The following is a 14,455-nucleotide window of genomic DNA, read 5'->3' on the forward strand; positions in this document are numbered from 1 at the left end:
GGCGGCGTTTTGAGTTTGGAGGGGAGGAAGAGGAATAGCCAAGATGGGATCGTGGGCCGTTGGATCGTGGAGAGACGCAACGTGGGCCGTTAGATGGTTTCGTGATGCGAGCGGGAGGGCGTCGGTCGGGTGTAGTAGAAAGTTCCCGAGCAAACCTGGGAAACTCTGGAAGCTTTTCAAGGGGAAGTTCAGATTTAGACCCCATTTGGCACACCTCTAGCTTCCAATTTCAACTTACCTAGAGTTGAAACTATGTCAAACGGTACAGATTCTCTAATTTTTTAGAGCGGAGGTGGCGGTGCCGGCGGCGGGCGACGGCGGTGGCGGTGCGCAGGCGACGACAGAGCGACGCCAACCAAATGTTCGACGAAATGACTACAAGGGATGTGGTTTTGTGGAGCTAACAAATCTAGCCAAACACTTTCAAACCATAGGAGGTAGCTCCCACTCGAATTGGAGTTTAGAGTTAGAAGTTGGAGTTTAGAGCTCTAACAAACCGGCACTTACACTCTAAAATTATTTTAGGTAATCTCAAACCTCAAATTCCAAACGAGATTTTGGTTCCCTACTCAGTTGTGTTCCCTACGTTAATCCTCTCTCCTCCATACACAAAACGGAACGATGAATTAACGTTGATTAATTAGATATTAGCTTATAAAATTAAAAAATAAATTAATATATTTTTACAGCAATTTTTTTATAGAAAATTTTTTAAAAAACATATCTTTTATCGTTTAGTATTCTCGAAAAATGTGTGTGTGAAAAATGATGAAATAAAGGTTGGAAACCTTGAATTAAGAACACAGCCTTAAAGTCTTGTTTCGATTCAAAGATATTGTAAAAGATTTTATTCTTTCGGAAAACATTCATTGTTGCACCGTTTCAAACAAAGGAATGTCTGAATAGTACTCACTAATGTTTGAGGTCATTTCCTACACTCTGTGTTCCATAGGAAAATAAAATCCCGTCACAATTTTGTGTAAGGGGGTGTTTAGATCCACGGGCAAATTTTTTTTTTCCCATCACATCGAATATTTGAACACATGTACGGAGTATTAAATATTGACAAAAAAACTAATTACACAGTTTTGCATGTAAATTGCGAGACGAATCTTTTAAGCCTAATTGCGTCATGATCTGACAATGTAGTATTACAGTAAACATTTGTTAATGATAGATTAATTAGTCTTAATACATTCATCTTGCAGTTTATAGGCGATTATGTAATTTGTTTTGTTATTAGTCTACGTTTAATACTTCAAATATGTGTCCATATATCTGATGTGACCTGGCAATTTTTTTGCCGATGGATCTAAACATAGCCTAACTTTTATTGTATGGACTAGAGAGAAATAGTTTCCTCGTTCCAAAAGAAACCAACCTCGTATTAGAATGTCAACAATATCAGATCTAGGATATGTCATATTTAAGTACGATGATGGTTTATTTTGGGACGGATAAAGTAGATCTTGGTGCCCTAGATTTACTGTCCATTAGAGGGAAATAAATTCCTTTGTCCAAACAAAAAGTCATCTAAATGTTCATGCCTCTACATTTCATTTCTTATGTTTCAGAATTGCTTTGTTGTTTCTGCCCTATGTTCTGTTGGGTTCGAAACGGGGCCTAAAAAGTTTGTCTTTTGCTACAGTTTTAGAATCAAAGTAGAAAGTGGGACAAATGATGTTAAGAGACAAAAAAAAAAGTAGGAAGACTCCAAAACTTCAACCAGCATCAGTCTCCCGTTCACTCTCAAACCGCAAACTCCTTCCTCCCAAATAATCATATGAATTTATAAATTTCATTCTCATTAAGTGTAGCTAATACTAATTCTCTCTTCTCTGATGAAGCCATATCACCTCAATTGTTTTTAGCCTTTTCATGATTCATCAATGTTATAAATTGCATCTCTTCACATCACTTTAATTGTTCTTAGCCTTTGGATGATTCATCAAGGGTGTAAATTGCATCTCTTCCTCCTAAAAAGCACACCATGTAATCCAATCATTTATAACTTTTGGATAATTGATAAAGGTACAAAATATATAAGGGGCTGTCTACATCTGTTGACAGAAAATCCCACATCCCATCTTTCAAATTTTGGACCATTGGATGTGCTTTAAGATTTGTGCAAATTTTGGACCATTGGATGTGCTTTAAGATTCGTGCAAATTTTGGACCATTGGATGTGCTTTAAGATTCGTGCAGATGCATTAACCCTACCTCGTTCCCCTCCCATCGCGCTTGCGAGCGGCTCCGCCCGATCCCCCGCCGCCACCGCCACACCGCGCCGCCGCCTGCCTCGCCGGCTGGCCGGAGGGCATCAACGGCGCCGGCGAGAGCCCCCCGACTAGCCTCCTCCCCCTCCCCCCTCCCCCCTCCTCCCATCCCTCCTCCTCGAGCCGTCGGCGGCGAGGTGCCCCCGCCACCGACGCCGGCCCACCGCCCTCCTCCAGCCCTGCGGCTCCGGCGCCGCCGCCGGCGCCTCACCGCCTGCCCGATCCGCCGCCCACCGCCGGGCTGCCGCCTCCCCCAGCCATCCCTCTAGAGCCGGCGAACTCTCCCCTCCCCTCTCCCCCTCCCACCCCCACCCCACCCCGGGACCCTAACCCGTAGGGTCCTTGCCGGCACCGAAGAAGAAGAGGAGGTCGCCGGAGTTGGAGGAGAAGGTGTGGAGCACGAATCTCGAAGCCCATCCGGTGTCCCAAAATCTGCAAGATTTGGGAATGCAAAATCTGTCGAAAGAAGGTTAGCAATTCCGAATATATAAACACATAAAAAATGTATGATAGGTAAGAAAGAAAATTTTAAAACTCATATGTACTATATTATCACACAATTCTTCCGTAGCAACGCGCGGGGTGCTCATCTAGTAATAATGCTCATCTAGTAATAATAACTTTGAAGGACATGAAAGTCATATACTCTTTGTTCCCAATTAATCAATATATTTGTCAATGTCAAGAATAAGGCAAACCTCCTATACACGAGCCGGTTTGTGGACGACAATACCATATTATACGAGAAGGTATCCTTTAATTAAGGAAATATGACAGATAAAAAGGAAATTATCTTAGGTACCCTTTAATTAAGGAAATACGAAACATAAAAAAAATTATCTTCCCGGAATAAAAGGTGTCCAAGTTCTATTCGGGGAATATAAGGTCTTCTTGGGCTCGTATCATGCTTTATTTCTTCGAGTTCTACTTAAGATGATCTATGCTATATATATATACAAGCAAGGAGGGACATCGAGATACAAGCCATAGCGAAAGACCTTATACAAGCAGGGAGGGACATCCAGAGGAAGCCAAACCATATTTGCCGAATAGATCTCGTCGAGCCGTTCTCGACAGCTTCTAGTCAATGGATTTGTCTAGTCGTCCTATTCTCCATTGTAATCCTTGTATTTATATCTATATATCCATATAAACTGTAATAGGGTTATTACTCATCTTGAGGGCCCGAATCAATATAAATCCTTGTCCTGTGTTCCGTAGATCCGACCTCACGTACATCCGAATCAATATGAATCCTTCTCCCATGTTCCGCGGATCCGACCTCACATACATCCTAGTTCCAACGATTTCCATACTCTACGAATATCATGTGCAAGTATAGCCCAGCGACAATATTATAGAAGTACACTAAGACTAGGAAAACCACTAACTCTCTTGGTACTATTCACTTTCACACATTGACCAGTGTCTATTTTTCAATATAGAGTTCCATATATTTACGAAGGCTAAAATGATCTCATACTATTAAAGGTGTATTATGATCTAATAAATACCAGCATGAAACTTTTATTCGTTTTACTCTAAACACTTAAGAGTAAATTGTGGTCAAAATTTAAATAGTAAAGTGAAAATCATCATTTATTTAAAAACGGGGGTGTAAATGGTTCTAGCAGCCGTGCACGCAGTAGAGCTTAACAAAACCGACTGAAAAATAAATCATACATCACAAACCTCTTCACACCCCTGATCCTAAAAGCCGACCAGATCATCACTTACGGGTGAAAACGGTCACGGAAATTCCCGATCGACCGAGCACCGTTTCTGTATAAGGGTACCGTTTCCAACCGTATCGTTTTTGGCTATTTTTAAATGTTGTTTTTTCATAATTCTTTCTGCATAGTATTAATGTCAAACTGAATAAGGGATCGAGCATCGTTCCGACCGTTTTCACCCCTTCAATGGCATGGCATATTCAGAGTGACATGGATGGGCACAGAAGCAACAAAGAAGCAAGTAACAAAGCAATGCGATATCTCTATTTACCTTGTAAGCTAGCAGAGCTATAGCTGCATTACCTTTCAACGAGTAATCATCCAGTTCTTTCATATTGAAGAAAACAGAAAAAGAGAATAAGGGATGCCCAAATGGAACGCTTGCAATCAACGGTTTCAGACTTGAGACAAAGATAGTGACTGACTGACAACATTGTTGTTCTCATTGGGACACTACATTTAAAGGCCAAGACCATGCCATTCCCAGTCAGCCGCAGGTCGCCTGGTGAGTTATCCTCAAATAGTATGCTACACTACCACGTTTTAGTCAAGTTGATAAAATTTGGAGAAAAACGATGCTACACATATGCACATCATTTGTGTTTGTGAACCGTAAGAGGTCGTCAAAAGAGGAATTACTGCGAGCATTACACGAGAATCAGGTTACTAAGTCACAGCCTAATAGGAAATCATTATATCGAAAAAAGATTGATAATAGAAATGTCACTTGGTTTGTACGGATGAAATATAAGAAAAGAAAAGGAAAAATTCCTTTCCTACAACATGTAGGAAGAAAACATTATTTTTTAGGAATGCTATAGAATGGTATCCCGTTCTGACGGGATGTTACCTCTGAGGTATCGTTTGATATGTACCTAAGGTATCGAGCGATGCCTCTGAGACATCATCACGTTCGAACAGGGTATCAGTCGATACTTACTAGGTATTAGACGATATCTCTAGGGTATCATTTCATCCAAACGGAATACCATCCTGTGGTATTTTCTAATCTTATTTCACCCATTCCAACCTCTTGGAAAATTTTAGGGATTGATATGTGTATGTATTCCTATTCTTATAGGTTGAAATTTCTGCAAACTAAACCAGCTCTTACAAGCTTTATTTTTACAATATATTACTTCCTCCGTTTCACAATGTAAATCATTTTAGCATTTCCCACATTCATATTGATGTTAATGAATCTAGATAGATATATATGTATAGATTCATTAACATCAATATGAATATAGGAAATGCTAGAATGACTTACATTGTAAAACGGAGGGAGTAGTACCGAATTTTAAAAAATATAAAATATGATAATATCCTGTTCATATAATCCAATTCCAATTCTATTCATGTTACTATTGTGATCCTGATAATCTTAGATAGAGTGCAATGTGTAAAAGGGCATGTAGTATAGACTACAGTGGTTGTAGTGACCTGAGTAGCACCTTAAGGTCTTGAGTTCAAATCTTCATTGGAGCAAACTGCAGATTGGGTTGTTTAAGGGCTAGGTTCCTGATTTAAAAGGTTACATATCTCCGGTTAAAAGCCGACTAAAAAATACTAACTCCATTTCAGGTTATAAAACTTTCTAACATTGCCCATATTCATATATATGTTAATGAATCTAGGCACACATATATGTGTAGATTCATTAACATATATATATATATATATATATATATATATATATATATATATATATATATATATATATATGAATGTAGACAATTCTAGAAAATTTTATAATATGAAATGGAGGAAGCACCCTACTCTAAAAATTTTAAGATTTAAAGAAAAGACAGAATGCCATGTGCATAGTCACATAATTTGGGCTCTAGTGACAATGGAGCCCCGTGACCCGAATGTCATTTCCGAATTTGCCGTGTCAGTTACTCAGCCAATAAGCTGAGGATCTCCGAATCATATCATTCACCAAGCATCGAAGGACACAACTGGCAGTGGTTTACACGTAACGTAAGTCCTGTCCTTGTCATGCTTACCACGACTTTGAGTCTTCCATCACAGCCTGCGATCACCATTTGAAGGTTTTTTTTGAACGACTCGCAAGACGGTGCGAAGTTCTACTGATAAAGCAGGAAAAAAATTATAAGATTACAACCCTGGAAGGTCGTAACCAGGAAAAGAAAAAAGTATACCACCACCCACACACCGACAACGCCAACACACATCCAGGAGAAGGCTAGCACCGGACCGGCCGCCGCTAAGCGTGACCGACCGCCGCTAGGCCAACAACGGAACACTGCCAAGATCGCCCAAAACCTGACCCTTACAACAAACACAAAACCCCACTCTATCTAGGTTTTCAAGAGTTAGAGAGAGAGAGGGTGAGAGAGAAGAATGGAACTCCTCTCCCCCCTAAGCCCTCCAACATGGCCAACCTGTAGGAACTAGGACGCCGCCACAAGAGTATAAAATCTAGAGCAAGCTTGCATCAATTGGTTGGAGGGTTTCGGCAAGGGGATGACTAAACGACGTCTCCAAGGAGAGAAACGATGAAAAACCGTTGCCGTCGTCCGTCAAGGTCTCAAAAAGAGCCAAGACTGGGCTTTCGCCCGGCATCCACACTAGAGGGATGGGACGGCACAACAACGCCCTCGGGTAGGAATGACGCTCGAACATCATCGTTGCCGGCCCGGCCGAGACCGGACTGGGTTTTCACCCGCCGTCCATCACCTGTTGATCTACCACAAGTGTACCATTGCTCCACCGCCATCCAAGCCTCCGCTAGCGCGTGGGCACCACTGCACCTGCGTCCCCTGCCGGCAGTCTCGACGTGCTGCCACCTCACAGGCTCCGCCTCCACCGGTCTCACCTACCGCTGCGGAGGACCTCGCACGCCGGCCGTCCTCGACGTGCCTTGGCTGCGTCTCCTCGCACCGCGGCCACCGGCCTCGTCACCTCGCACCGCACAGCTACCGGCCACGCCTCCTTCGCCTTGTCAGCTGTCGGCCGAGTTTCCTTCGCCGTGCTGACCACCCGCCCCGCTGGCCAGGCACCCACTCCTTCGTGCGCTGCCGTTGCGCCTGCCACCGCCGTCGCGGCCTTCTGCTCCTCCGCGCCTGCTGCCGCCTACCGTAGTCTCCCACGCCTCCACTGCCGATGTCTCCTCCCTGAGCTGACCGCCGCAGCCGCCACGGCGGCCCAGATCCGGCGGCGGCGACGCTGGATCTAGCCTCCGCAGCCACGGTCGCGGTCAGACAACCATCGCAGCCACGGTCGCCGATCGCCTCAGCCGCGGTCGCCACTACCCACCGTGGCCCTCATCCGCCACCGTCGCCACCACCAGCCGCCGCAGCCACCGTCGTCGTCGCCACCACCAGCAGACGCCGCCGCCGGCCGCCGCCGCCAGAGTCATCTCCTCCACCGCCGCTAGCGTCCCGTCACCACCAACCAAGACGCCATCGCCACCGTTGCCACCTCCAAACGCCGCCGCCACCACCACCAAGAGCTGCCGCCCCACTACTCTGCCCTGCTGCCAGCTTCCTCCCCACCAGATCCAGCCGAGGTGGCACGGATTTGGGCAGTTTCCACCGGCCCGTGCAGCCCCCTCTGCCGAGCATGACGTGGAGAGACGAAGCCCCACCACCGCCGTCCTTGCAGCCGCGCGGCTTTGCTAGCGGCCGCTCGGGCGGCGGCGAGTCAGAGGAGGAAGGAGGGAGGAGCGGCCAACGGCGAGGTTTTCGCCTCCCATGTCGCCCGTGGGGGAGGGACGACGCGGGGCCGTGTTTAAATTCTCATCCCATTTGAAGGTTCATGTACTTCGGTTTCACAACAAGTTATGCACTTGAAACTCAGAAGCTATTTAAGACAGGTGAGTTCGCCTTACCTGAGATGCAATACATTATACACCTTGTCTCTTGATCATCCCGGGTTCAATGGAGCTAAGACGCTGCAAATGCACAACAGGTGCATCCTGGGCAGTAAGCTTTCTTCTTGCAGCTGCTTTGCTATCTAACGCCCCAAGCACCACCGATGCCTCCATGCTCAAAGCTCCAACTGCAAACACTGCCTCCAACAGCTCAGATCGCCAAGTGCTCCTCTCATTCAAGTCACTCATAACAAAAGACCCCTCTGGAGCGCTCACCTCATGGGGAAACAGGTCACTGCACCACTGCAGATGGCAAGGTGTGATGTGCGGCAAGCGTGGGCGTCGTCGTGGTCGCGTCATCGCCATCGACCTTAACAATCTCGGGCTGGTTGGTAGCATCTCCCCTTCCATTTCTAATCTTACATACCTCAGGAAGCTCCACTTGCCACAGAACCAGTTTGGTGGGCACATCCCACATGAACTCGGCCTTCTCGACCATCTTAAGTTTCTGAACTTGAGTATCAACTCTCTCGAGGGAGAAATTCCGACATCTCTGTCTCAATGCTCGCGTCTTCAAACCATTAGTTTGTGGTACAATAACCTCCAAGGCAGAATTCCATCCAATCTTAGCCACTGTTCATATCTCCGAACCATTGAGGTCTTTGCTAATTATCTAGAGGGAGAGATACCCAGTGAGCTTGGTTCACTCCAACGTCTTGAGCTCCTCAATCTTTACAACAATAATCTCACAGGAAGCATCCCTTCTTACATAGGGAATTTAAAAAACTTAATCTTGATTGATATAAGTGATAATGGCCTCACTGGATCCATCCCTCCTGAAATTGGCAACCTTCAAAATTTGCAGTTCATGGACTTTGGAAAGAACAAACTTTCAGGATCCATTCCAGCATCTTTAGGTAACCTATTCTCCCTAAATTGGTTGGATCTTGGAAACAACAGTCTCGTTGGAACCATCCCGCCATCACTTGGTGGACTCCCTTATCTCAGTACTTTTATTTTAGCAAGTAACAAACTTGTAGGGAACATCCCTCCATCATTAGGGAACCTTTCTTCCCTCACAGAGTTAAACTTTGCAAGGAATAATCTTACTGGAATCATCCCCCATTCCTTAGGCAATATTTATGGTCTGAATAGTCTCCGTCTTACGGAGAACATGCTCACAGGCACCATTCCTTCGTCCCTAGGCAAACTTATTAATCTTGTTTATATTGGTTTGCAGTTCAACAACCTTATAGGGGAGATCCCTCTATCGCTATTTAACCTCTCATCTCTTCAGAAGTTGGATCTGCAAAATAATAAGTTCAGTGGCAGCTTGCAGAATTATTTTGGAGATAAGTTTCCTCTACTCCAGGGACTTGCCTTGAATGGCAACAAATTTCATGGTCTCATTCCTTTATCCCTTTCCAACTGTTCAATGCTTGATCTAATTCAACTAGATAATAACTCTTTCTCAGGAACAATTCCTTCGAATCTCGGAAACCTCAAGAGATTGTCGAAACTGCGTCTCGATTACAATAAATTAGAGGCAAACTACAACTCTGACTGGGACTTCATGAATGCCTTGACAAACTGCACCCAACTACAAGTTCTGCAGTTAAGTTTCAATAGGCTTAGGGGTGTGCTACCACACTCACTTTCTAATCTTCCAACCAGCTTAGAACACCTTGCGATTCTCAACAATGAAGTAGGAGGAAATATACCTGAAGGAATTGGGAGGCTTTCTAATTTGATGGCACTTTACATGGGTCCTAATCTCCTCACTGGTTCCATACCTGCTTCTCTCGGAAAACTATCAAAATTGAATGTGATATCACTAGCTCAAAATAGACTATCAGGAGAGATCCCACCAACTCTTGGAAATCTCACACAGTTGAGTGAACTCTATCTATCTATGAATGCATTTACTGGGGAAATACCTTCAGCTCTTGGAAAATGCCCTTTAGGTGTATTAGCTCTTGCTTACAACAAACTTAGTGGAAATATACCAAAAGAAATTTTCTCGTCTAGTAGACTAAGATCCATTAGCTTGCTGAGCAACATGTTAGTAGGGCCCATGCCTTCGGAGCTTGGTCTATTGAAAAATTTGCAAGGTCTTGATTTCTCACAAAACAAGCTAACTGGTGAGATTCCCATCTCAATTGGAGGATGCCAGAGTTTGGAATTCCTTCTTGTTTCACAAAATTTCATTCATGGTTCAATTCCCTCTACAATGAACAAGTTGACAGGCCTTCAAGAGCTAGATCTTTCAAGCAACAACATTTCGGGGATCATTCCAATGTTTCTTGGCAGCTTTATTGGTCTCACGTATCTGAATCTCTCCTTCAACAACTTGATAGGTGAAGTTCCAGATGATGGGATATTTTGTAATGCAACTGCATTCTCAATTGTTGGAAATGTGGGCCTATGTGGGGGCATTCCAGTATTAAGTTTGCCATCATGTACAAACCAACAAGCAAGAAAGCATAAATTCCCAAAACTAGCTGTAGCCATGTCAGTGTCCATAACATGCTTGTTTTTTGTCATCAGCATAAGTTTGATCTCCGTTTTATGTAAGAAACATAAATCCAGCAGTGGACAGACATCTACCAGAGCTGTCAGGAATCAACTGCCAAGAGTTTCTTATACTGAGCTATCTATGGGAACAAATGGGTTCTCCTCTTCAAATCTCATTGGTGAAGGAAGATTTGGTTCAGTGTACAAGGCAAATATGAGTTTCGATCAATATAGTGTTGTTGCAGTAAAGGTACTCAAGCTCCAAGAGAGGGGAGCATCACATAGTTTTCTTGCGGAATGTGAGGCATTAAGATATCTACGGCATCGCAATCTTGTGAAGATATTAACAGCTTGCTCATCAATTGATCCTAGGGGGCATGATTTTAAAGCACTTATCTTTGAGTATCTACCAAATGGAAGCCTTGACAAATGGTTGCATACTCATATAGATGAGCAAAGTGATCAAAGTGTCCTAAATATTTACCAGAAGCTAAGCATTGCCACCGATGTAGGATCTGCAGTGGAGTATCTTCATGATTACAAGCCAGTTCCAATAGTTCATTGTGATCTTAAGCCTAGCAATATTCTTCTAGACAGTGATATGATGGCTCATGTGGGTGACTTTGGACTGGCAAGGTTCACAAATCAAGGAGATAACAATGCATCTCAAGTCTCATACAGCTGGGCCGCATTTAGAGGGACCATTGGATATGCTGCTCCAGGTGCGCATTTATCACTTGCCAAAAATATACTTCTTGCCTTGTTACCATTTAAAATATATGAGACATTTACGATACCTTGTAAATAATTTACTTAGGTAATGACCCATTGAGCTTATGCTTGTGCTGCAATCACATTTTCAGAATATGGAATTGGCAATGAAGTTACTACAAGTGGAGATGTTTATAGCTATGGGATAATCTTACTAGAAATGTTTACAGGAAGAAGGCCTACCGAACAAAATTTTGAGGAGAATGCTGACCTTCACAGGTTTGTTGAGGAAGCGCTGCCTGATAGTGTAGAGGATGTTGTGGACCAGAATCTCATATTACCAAGGGAAGACACAGAGATGGATCACAACACACTCCTAAACAAGGAAGCAGCACTTGCATGCATAACTTCTATTTTGAGGGTTGGTATCCTCTGTTCAAAACAATTGCCTACAGAACGGGTGCAAATACGAGATGCTGTAAGAGAACTTCACAAAATCAAAGAAAAATTCTTTCCATGAAGAATCCATTTATGAAGAAGGGTAAGTCCAGTACCAGAAAATGCATGTGAGCAAGCAGAGTAGTAGGCAGACGGAGTTCATAAAGCTTACTCAAGTAGCAAAATAGTCTGGTACCAGATACATAGTCCAAAAGTGGAGTTTGAATAATTGACCATTTAGGCATCAAGGCTTGTCATATTATCTTGAATTTCACTTCATATGTAAATCATGTAATGCATACCAGTATTATCTTCCTAAAGCAATAAACCATGTTGTATCGGTACTTTGACTTCAAGGATGTGAACGAAGAAAATGATCAATTTTTCGTGTTGGCAGTACAGTGAATAATACAAAACCAAAGAGCTACTGCACTGGTAGTGGTACCTGATAGTGTCTTGGAGTGCTAGCACTGTAGGTCTGGCATATGTTGATCTTTCTCCTTTGTATTGTGTTTGTGTCCGGTGTATGCCATCAGTCATGGGATTGTATTACTGCATTAGCACAGAAAACCAACAAAATTGATCCCCAAACCCAAGCAGGCTGCACTTTTTTCTGAAAAAAAAAAGAAAGAAAAAGAAGAAAAATAAAAAGGATTGCAGGCTACGCCCGTACGAAGCATGTCAGCATGACAATTGACAATGACAAGTGCATCAGCATCCTAACCATACCCTTGTGACACACGCAGCAAAGCTTCGGGAGGGCTACAGGCGCTGCAGCGGCCCGAGCCCTGGGAACAAAGAAAGGCTCGGCATTTCATCGAACATCTTGTGTGCGGCCATGAGATAAAAGTAGCAGAGAGACCACCCTGCCGTGAGCTGATGGCAGTGAGAGGAAAGGTTGCAGACAACGGCTGGTGGGATGAGACGGCCCTGACCTTTGATAAAAAAAATCACCTACGGTCTACTGATTGATTTGGTGGAAGTGGACCAAGTCGCGTGAGCTCGCGTGGGTCTCCGGATCCGGGCTCCGGCGAGGCGGCGATCGGTTTTCAACCAGCGCCGCTGCATTGGAGAGTGGAACCGCAGCCTACGACTTCTGTAGTTGATTTTTATGGGGAATTAGCTAAAAAAAACTATCGAGTGTTTTTTTGAAACATTCAAATCTAACTATAGTATATACTTCCTCCGTTTCACAATATAAGTCGTTCTAGCATTTCTCACATTTATATTGATGTTAATGAATCTAAATAGATATATATGTCTAGATTCATTAACATCAACATGAATGTGGGAAATACTAGAATGAATTACATTGTGAAACGGAGGGAGTAATTCACTAGAAATATACTATAATAATAATAACTTATATATATGTATTAAAATAATATATGCAACTTTATATCTAATTTATATAGAGATATAAATATAGTTATAGGGTAGTTACACTATAGTTACACTGTAATTATTACAATATAATTATAGTGTAACTACAATGTAACTAGAATATAACTTAGATGTAACTACAATGTAACTAGCATGTAACAAATCTGGCATAAACATACGATGATGGAACTAGCTTATAAAAAGAGGGTCTACATCCGATAGCAAAATATCTCAGCACAAATCTTAACGCGGAATCAACAGTGAAAATAATCGATAGTTTTCACTGTCGACAGTCAGCTAGCGGTGGTTTTGCATTAAAACTGAGCATGTGGATCGTGGATGGGTATATGTAACAAAATGATTTATGAGTGGAATTTCGAACTTCAAATTTCATATGGATAGTTTTTGTAATTTTTGCTTTCAGGGCATGTTCATTTTGATGCCATTTTTAACCATACCATTTTTTGGTAAAGTTGCCAAAAAAAATATCTACATTTAGTTTGTTGTCAAATTTGATCAATACATAAGAAATCCTGTCAATATTACCATCTTGCCAAAATTTGATAAGGTTTATTTTGGCTACCGTCTGAACAGGTCCTTAAATATTACTCACTCATTTTTTTAATAAATGATGCAGTTGATTTTTGACGTGATATTTAACCACTTGTTCTATTTAAAAATATATAAATATCATTTATTTTGTTATGATAAATACTTTTAAATGTTTTTGTTTTTCTACAACGTTTGACTATGTTATCATTAAAAGAATTTAGTATGACTTTTACTTTTAACATTTGTAATAATGTACATATATTTTTAATAAACCAATGGTCAAATGTTATTATAAAAAAGTCAATGACATTGCACATTAAAAGAGATTTTTAATAAGGTAGCATCAATTAAAAAGTTACAACAAATTATTTAAACTCTTAAGGTACACTACACATGCCTTTGAATAAGGTATACTTGAACAAATTCATAGACAGAACCCCTTACATTTAGTGTCGGAAAGAATACACCATTAATAAAAATGGGTTAATTGGATTCATGCCTCTATAAATATGACAAATAAAAAAAATGTCACTATTATTCATAAAATCGGGTAGATGCTACTGTAATCTGCTAAAATTAGAATCATGCCACACTACTACAAAAGTGATTTTTCTATACGAGGCCTCATCATTTTTCCATGCGGACCATAACTAGTGGCGTCTGCAAAAATCGAGGGTCATTTTCCCATACGGCTGCTTGAGTGGCCCGTATGCAAAAAATCGATTTCTCATACGGGTCTCTTAAGAGGGCCGCATGCAAAAATGAGCTCATTTTTGCATGTGGCTCACTTAAGCGACCGCATGGAAAAATCGATTTTTTCCATACGGGCCACTTAAGCAGCTGTATGCGAAAATAAAAATTGAAAAATTTGAAACTAGTGTATCTCACTCATATAAACTCCAAATTGGATGATTTTTTCCCTAAATGTTTCTAAAATCATGCTCTATCATGTTACTGTGTTCTTACTGGTATTATATTGGCTATTTTTTCTTGTGACTTTGTTTTATCAA

At 42.2% G+C, this 14,455-nt stretch overlaps 1 protein-coding gene across 1 annotated transcript; it reads left to right on the plus strand.

Annotated features, from left to right (window-relative positions):
- The first annotated feature begins 7,841 nt into the window (after positions 1 to 7,841).
- LOC127777003 (receptor kinase-like protein Xa21) lies at positions 7,842 to 11,592 on the plus strand. Its single transcript, XM_052303528.1, has 3 exons — positions 7,842 to 8,235; positions 9,088 to 11,083; positions 11,225 to 11,592. Exons 1-3 carry the CDS (start codon positions 7,915 to 7,917, stop codon positions 11,590 to 11,592), a joined length of 2,685 nt encoding a protein of 894 aa, XP_052159488.1. The 5' UTR covers positions 7,842 to 7,914.
- The last annotated feature ends 2,863 nt before the right edge of the window (positions 11,593 to 14,455 follow it).

This window comes from Oryza glaberrima, chromosome 6 (assembly GCF_000147395.1).
Source record: "Oryza glaberrima chromosome 6, OglaRS2, whole genome shotgun sequence".
Taxonomy (NCBI): domain Eukaryota; kingdom Viridiplantae; phylum Streptophyta; class Magnoliopsida; order Poales; family Poaceae; genus Oryza; species Oryza glaberrima.

Bases quoted from the DNA above. Each gene is read 5' to 3' on its own strand.
- LOC127777003 (XM_052303528.1), top strand. From the start codon at position 7,915: ATGGAGCTAAGACGCTGCAAATGCACAACAGGTGCATCCTGGGCAGTA. The intron at 8,236-9,087 runs GTTGGTAGCATC...ATTGGTTTGCAG, and splicing joins ACCTTAACAATCTCGGGCTG to TTCAACAACCTTATAGGGGA. The intron at 11,084-11,224 runs GTGCGCATTTAT...TCACATTTTCAG, and splicing joins CATTGGATATGCTGCTCCAG to AATATGGAATTGGCAATGAA.